Raw genomic sequence first — 7,238 nt, 5'->3', positions numbered from 1 at the left:
ACCATCATCGGTCTCGAGAGTCGTGGGTTTGGTTTTTTTTCACATATGTTTTTTATTGCATCACTTAAACTACATAAGTTGGTATGGTACACTACTACATTGTTCTAGTTGTCCTCACGGGCTGGAGTTCTGTAAGAGTTTCTGCAAGGGAGGATGTAGGTTTTCACTTTACTTTTGCATATGGTGTTGCAAACTTAAAGAATTGACTTTAATAAAATATAAGAAATAAGAATAGTGTAATATATGTTCTGAGGTCTTCCATCTGGAGAATGGAGATTTTAGAGATCCGGTCTTGGAGAGACTGTGAGGATACAAAAACTTTGTGTGCTGCAATTTTGTCTCTTGAACCCGATATTGAGGTTCCTTCTTCTGGCTACGGTTTTAGGGAAAGTCTGTCACTTCACCTATGAGTGGTGTGTTGGTCACAGCTGTAAGTTTGTTTTAGTACCAAGGAAGTGACACTTGTGAGCGTAGGGTGTCCCTTGTATCCCCGGCATTAGACGTGGAGGTCTAATGTTCCGAAGGTGATTCGGTCAAGGGCTAAGTTGGAACCCAGTAATAAAATACAAATTGTATGCTAAGCTACCCTAGGAACCTACTTGACCTTGAGGATTGTACCCGTTTGGTGTATCCGTGAGCAATGGTAATTAAAAAGAGGAACTTAAAGTTGCATGCATTTAATAGGGCATGCATATGGAAAGAAAAAATGGAACTTAAAGGTAATATAATAAAAGGATTTATGCATAAAAAAGAAATCATGCATTTTTTTGTCTGCATTAGATCATGCATAATTGAATTGTTCTCTAAATCATGATGTGATGGTGGGTGTATGTTATTTACTTCCTAAAAGCATGCTGAAAGATTTGGTTACTTAATGCTTGCTATATGCTACTGTTTTATTGTTCCCTACTGGTGAGTATATGAAATTTGTCGCATGTATGAATTCTTAGATACTGCAAATTGTTATATCTGCACTCACTCAAATCATTATATGAAATCTTATTCATGCTTTTTGTCTCACCTGGTTTCCATAGAAGTAGTCGTACTCAGAATTTCGGTTCTGACACCCTACTTTGTTGGTTTTTTATAGGAAATGGTGAGCAGTGAGGTTGAACTGGTTACTAGGGATGGACGAGGGTCACACTTGGGCTTGACAGCTTCAGCAGGGGACAAAGTGGCACTTTCTTTTATTTCAGTTCTTCTTGCTTTTTCAGTTGTTGCTTTATTTTCAGTCGAATAAAACATTGCCTTTGAAATTTACTCTTATTCATAAATAAAGAAATTATTTTGGTTCGTATGGATGATGGTTGTAAGTTCGTTTGTGGTGTTTCGCTATCCAGTAGGAATTGAAACTGTGAGGACCCCGGGTCTCTGGGAAGTTTTTCACACTGTTTAAAAAAAAATCTGCATTTTCAAATGGTGTAAGTTGGGGTCGTTACAGACGCAGAGGTGGTAGACCGAGCGAGTTTGATGTTAGCAACTGGAGGACCCGGAACCACATGTGGAAATGGTGAACAGGGAGGGTCCAGAGGAGGGAGGATGGGTGGGATAGGGGCGGTGGTGCAGCGTGAGAGGGGGGGGGGAGGGGGGACAAGAGAAACAAACGAGGATGCAGGGGGAGGCTGTGGCAGAGATGCCTCGTAGGGAAAGTTTGTTTCATTAAACTAGACATTACGGCTTATGACGATTTTTTTGGAGGCAAGATTCAAGCAAATATATCCTTTGTGCTAGCCACTATAACCTAGAAAAAGACACTTTTGGCTCATGAATTGAAGTTTGTGGTTGTTGAAAGATCTAAGACAAGGATAACATGCATATCCAAAGGTTTAAAAAAAAATTGTAATCAGGGTTGATTTGAAACAAGATTTGGAAGGGAGAATTCTTTTAGGTGATAGGGGACGAGAGTTTATTAATCAGGTAAACAACAGTTAAAAATGCATAATCCCAATAAGTTTTTGGTAAACCAGCTTGATCCAAGAGAGTAAAATTAGTCTCAACAATGTGTCTATGCTTGCGTTCGACACATCTATTTTATTCGCGTGTTTGGGGGTAAGTGATATGGTGCTCAATACCGCATGAGTTTAAGTATGTAGAAAGAGACTTGTATTCACCTCTCCAATCATTCTAAAAAGCCTTTATCCTTCTACCAAATATGGTTTTTACTTATTTTTGAAAAGCTTGAAACACCATGAAAACTTGAGATTTTCTCTCAATAAAAAATAACCAAGTGAATCTAAAGAAAAAATCGATAAAATTATCATAATATAAATATCCTCTAGTGTTGGGAAAAAAGCCCCATCAAAATAAAGTAAATAAAGAGGTCCATCAACTTGATGTGTGGATGATTCAAAGGATAAAGAATGACTCTTTTCCATTTGACACGCTTCACACACGAAATTGACATTATTATGCAAAAAAGGAAGACTATGCTTATTTAAGACTTGATGAACTATGCGAAATGAAGGGTGTCCCATCAGTGTATGCCACTAATCAATGGACACACATTCTCCAACACATGGAGACACTTCACACATTTTTTCTTGCTCCTTAGAAATGTACAACCTGTATAGACCATGATCACTTGTACCCAGTAGCATAGCTTTTCCTGTTTTGCTCCTTAACATAATATTGATCTTGATGAAATTCAAAAAATACATCATTGTCTTTAATAAATTTTTGAACAGATAAAAGATTATGAGTAATAGCAGGAACATGAAGTATATCATTAGGATCAAACCTAGAATTGGAAGAGCTAAAAACTCTATTACCAATATTCTTTTTTTTGAAAGAGAGAACCATTATCAATTTTAACATGCATGTTGTCATGATAAGCTATACAAAGATAGATTGTTCAAATTGGTGGTCACGTGATGAATAACTTTCAAGTCAGGGAACCAAGCACCATCTTCTACATGATTCATTAAAGTCGCATTGTATACTTTAGGATTGGCAAATTTTAAACACTTTGCATTGAAGTGCACCGTGTCCCTGCTTATGACACGCTTGGCACGTGGTCTGACACTATGCAACAATGTGGCCTTGATTTCCACGTGCTTGACAAGCTATGGGATTTTGTTGGCAATTAGGATTCGTGGGATTGTATCCACAGTTTTGACTGGATTGATTTGGATATCACCTACCACCAACTGCGTGTAGGGTTAAACCAGTTCTGAATGCTATAACCTCTATGTGGCTGTCTTTGATTTGATGGTTTATACATCAGGTTGGCTGTAGGTGGTTCAGGTTCTTCTACTTCATGAACCAAGAACATGCCCAAAAGATCTTCAAGGGTGATGGAGTGTTCTCTTATGTTCAGAATTGCTCTCAAGGACTAGCAGTCACTCGTGGGAAGCCTTGCAAGGACATGCAAATGAAGGTCCTCGCTAGAAGTGGGTTTCCCGGCCATCGCAAGCTGATGAGCTATGTTTTTTATTTTATGAAAATAACTGGTGAATCTGAGCCCTTTTTTAGGGTTTGTAACTCGTGGCCAATATGCGGAAAAGGGCCAGCAACTCGTGAGCAGTAAAAACCACCAATAATAGTAGGTAGACGACTTTATCTACAATTTCACCAAACATGTGGCTGCCAACTCACCACAAAATCTTAGTTATCAGGTTCCCTGCTTAGGGCTGCTAGTTATATAAGTATAGCGAGCTTAACATAGCAAATTAAAGTGCAATTCAACGCAGACCTTTCACCAAACAATTGATTAGTAGTTTATCACCATTTAAAGGATGGAAAGATCATAGCATATCATTTTCAATTCATGCGGTCCTACTCTATAGGTCTTTTGGGCACTTGGTAACCCGAAACTAGCAACCCTATAGCCTACCTTACTGTAAGCAAGATGCTTCAACAGGGCATGCAACAAAGCCTTTTTGGGCGAACCCTGTAGCAGTTGCCTCCAATTGCCGTCCTGAAGATCTGCCTATTCATATCATACTGATCAAGGTGTACAAACTTGTGGAACACCTTATCCTAGTGCTTTTATGTGACGTGCAATGGAATTTGGGATCATAAAAAAAAAAAAGTTGCTTGTCATTTAGTTCCATTTATATGTTGCTTTTGAGATCTCGTTTTATACTTATGACTGGGAATATATATAAGTACTCAAGAAATCACCAGATCCATTTTTTTGGCCATGCCATGGAAGAAATAAGATTCAAAGTTAGATTTTATAATGTCATCTTAGTCTGTCATAATAGAGAAACAGCGTACTATCAGAAGCCATAAAACTATAAACAAGACCAAGACAACATCTCAACTGAATTCACAAACTTGGCATCAAACTTGGTGCATCATACAGTTGCTCACCTTAACATAATTAGGATATGTTTGATACATGTAAAAGCTCTGTTTGGGAGCTGGAGATGAGAGAGGAGATGGTATTTAATAAAGCTTTAATTAATGACAGATATCCTCAGGTGTTCGGAAACCCTGTTTTGGGAGACGAGAATGGTGTTGAGAGTGGAGAAGCAGGTGGAAATGAGCCATAGCTTCACATGAATGTAGTCTACAACTCCAGGTCATTTCTATTTTCTTCTCCACTTATCTCCTCTCCAACACCTGCTCTCAAACAAAACAAAGCTTAAATGGTGAAAATACATGTTTATCTGAGTTGAACAGCTTTAGTGCTTGTTTGATTGATAGCACTGACAAATTTAGGAAGGGCAGTGGACCGGGAGGAAGTGGGGCCCCACCCCCACCTCGCCCTGTTTGGGCAGAGGATAGAGGACATGAAACAGGAATGGAGGTTAAAATCAAAACCCGTGCAGAGTCGGAGGCGGGGATGGACTTACACTTTCTTCCGCCCAGTCCCTAATCCTCAATCCCCGTTAGTAAACCTTCCTCTCCTTTTTAGGGATGACAGTTGACCGAGGGAATACGGAGCCCCGCCCCATTTGGACCGGGGATGGAGGACATGAAATGAGGATGGAGGCGATGATAAAGGGCAGAAATTTGAGATGAGGTGGGGGTCCCCAACCCCGTCCCTGTCCACTGCCATCCCTAGACAATTACGACCTTTTTTCTAGTTTTGGGGTGAAATTCTACCGTCTGAAGACGTCACATATGAAATAGATTTTTATTAATAATTGTAGCCATTTTTATTTTATCTCAAAAAAAATTTTTCGGGGCCGCTGCCCTCGAACCCCCGACTATCACACAAATATTTTTTTTTTTTGCTACACCCCTGTTTGCCCCCCCCCCCCCCCCCCCTCACATGAATCCTAGCTACGCCCCTGCTTAGGGGAGCTCCTGTCCTGTCAGGAAAGAAACACTGTGCAGCAGAGTTTGATTGTCGTCAACTAGAACCAGGTAGGCCACTGCTTCAGCAGATATAACACTGCATTACGAATTTCTCATGAACAAAAAGCAGGAACTATAGTTTGTTCCTGCTCATTTTGAATCATGAATAGCTGGCTACAATTTCAATTCTTCAACTGAGAAAATGATTTGCACCGTAGATCTGTATTAGAAGATTCGAGGATTAAACAAGGCAACAACAGAGGCATCAGTATGCCAATGATTCGATATATATTTTCTTCCTCTACAATCTCTCTTAAATTTTGCTTAAAAAAAACAAAACTATGTACAGAATATTGTATATATGGAGGGGAAATTTATTCTATTGATGCATCCCTTCGTCGCCTACGCATCCTTGCTCCCCACGACAAGTTTTCCTCGGAGAAGTTCCTCTCCACATTCCTCCCCTTCAATTCTGCAACTTGGGATTGCCAGCGACTCCTCCATCCGTTTCTATCTTCAAAACCCTGACCCAAAGAACAAAAGAAAATCTCAATAATAACCCAAAGAACCAAAAACAATTATGTTCAGGAAGACAACAACCAACAGAAATCAAACAAGGGAAAAAAAGAAAACCCCCAGGTCTGTTCATGAGAGAACCCAGAGCAACAAGAAGACCAACTTTTCGATTGCCATAAAAGAGAGAGAACAATAATAACAAAAGAGAATCGATGAACAAAATCCCCCAAGAAAAAGCAATCTCAAGGCAGAACAAAACCCAGATAGAAACCAAGGTCCAAAGAAAAATACTAAATTCTTCCAAGCAAAGAAACAAGGTTGAGGTGAATATCTGACTTGGAATAAAATTAAAACAACCCAACTTTCAGAAAGCATGAAAAATAATGAAAAGATCCCAAATAGAGAAAGAAGAGAGAGAGAGAGATCCCAAATTTAACAGAGATATCCCAATTTTTTTTTTCAGAACAATTTGAGAGAGAGATCCCATTTTTTTTCAGAACAATTTAACAGAGAGAGAGAGAGAGATATAAGTGATAGAAATAAAATTATCTCCCAAGAATCAACACGCCCCCTCCCCCCCTTTCAAAGAAGAAAGGCCTAAAGTTCAACAAACAAACAAAGCTCAAATAACAAAATAAAAAACTAGCTCCAAAAACCCAAAATTCACGGTAATCCAACCCAAATTGTCAAAAGGATTAAGAATGAGAACACATCTCTCGTAATCCCAATTCACCAAAGAGAGAGAGAGAGAGAGAGAGTCCCAAAGGAGAAAAAAGTCCATCATGGTACCTCTTCGTGCCTCTTGCGGGCGGAGAAGGCGAATTGCAGACCCCTGAAGAGATCCCGATCGTACATGGCCCTCCTGCTGGGGTCGGAGAGCGTCTCGTAGGCCTCCTGCACCCGAATGAACCTCCTGGTGTGCTCCTCCGCCAGGTCCGGCGGCGACACGTCCGGGTGGTACTTCCGAGCCATCTGCTTGTACGCCTGCTTGATCTCCAACAAGCTCCCGCTCTCCGGGATCCCCAGCAACTGGTAGAAGCTCGTCGTCTTCTCGCAGTTCGACACCGCCCTCACCACGCACACCGACCGCTTCCCCTGCGACGGTCTCCCAATCCTTACCCCAACCCAGACGGATGGCGGCCTTCTTCTCTCAGACAGCTGCTGCACCCCAAGGCTGCCGAGCCTATAGCAACCATGACCACTTCCCTGCACCAATCCCACACTCATCTTTTTCTCTCAATCTCTCTCTTGGAACTCTCAATCTTTCTCTCGGATATTATTTGTTTGTGGAGTGGATTTTATACCCGTCAGCTCTTGTTAGGCCTTTTATCTTTTACCTAATTATTTGGCGTGTGAGATGTGAAATAACCTTGGCTTCACAGTTACCACGGTTCTCTCAAAAGAAAAAAAACTGTGGCTTCACACGGGATGGCTGCCCACAGAGAGACGCGGGAAACTGCCGACCAGGGCTGTCA

The 7,238-nt window shown here is 40.8% G+C and overlaps 1 protein-coding gene across 1 annotated transcript; it reads right to left on the bottom strand.

The window, feature by feature from the left end:
• Nucleotides 1–5,442: 5,442 nt before the first annotated feature.
• Nucleotides 5,443–7,030, bottom strand: LOC149815024 (chaperone protein dnaJ 20, chloroplastic-like). Its single transcript, XM_089989963.1, has 2 exons — nt 6,553–7,030; nt 5,443–5,771 (listed from the first exon to the last, which is right to left on the bottom strand). The coding sequence occupies exons 1-2, from the start codon at nt 6,988–6,990 to the stop codon at nt 5,622–5,624; spliced, it is 588 nt and encodes a 195-aa protein (XP_089846089.1). The 5' UTR covers nt 6,991–7,030; the 3' UTR covers nt 5,443–5,621.
• Nucleotides 7,031–7,238: the final 208 nt, after the last annotated feature.

This window comes from Nuphar pumila, chromosome 15, assembly GCF_984573655.1.
Source record: "Nuphar pumila chromosome 15, dmNupPumi1.hap1.1, whole genome shotgun sequence".
In the NCBI taxonomy this organism is placed as follows: Eukaryota; Viridiplantae; Streptophyta; class Magnoliopsida; order Nymphaeales; family Nymphaeaceae; genus Nuphar; species Nuphar pumila.
Note: the sequence above shows the minus strand (reverse complement) of the source record. Positions and strands in the feature narration are given on the sequence as shown.

Bases quoted from the DNA above. Each gene is read 5' to 3' on its own strand.
- LOC149815024 (XM_089989963.1), bottom strand. From the start codon at position 6,990: ATGAGTGTGGGATTGGTGCAGGGAAGTGGTCATGGTTGCTATAGGCTC. The intron at 5,772-6,552 runs GTACCATGATGG...TCTTTGGGTCAG, and splicing joins CCCGCAAGAGGCACGAAGAG to GGTTTTGAAGATAGAAACGG.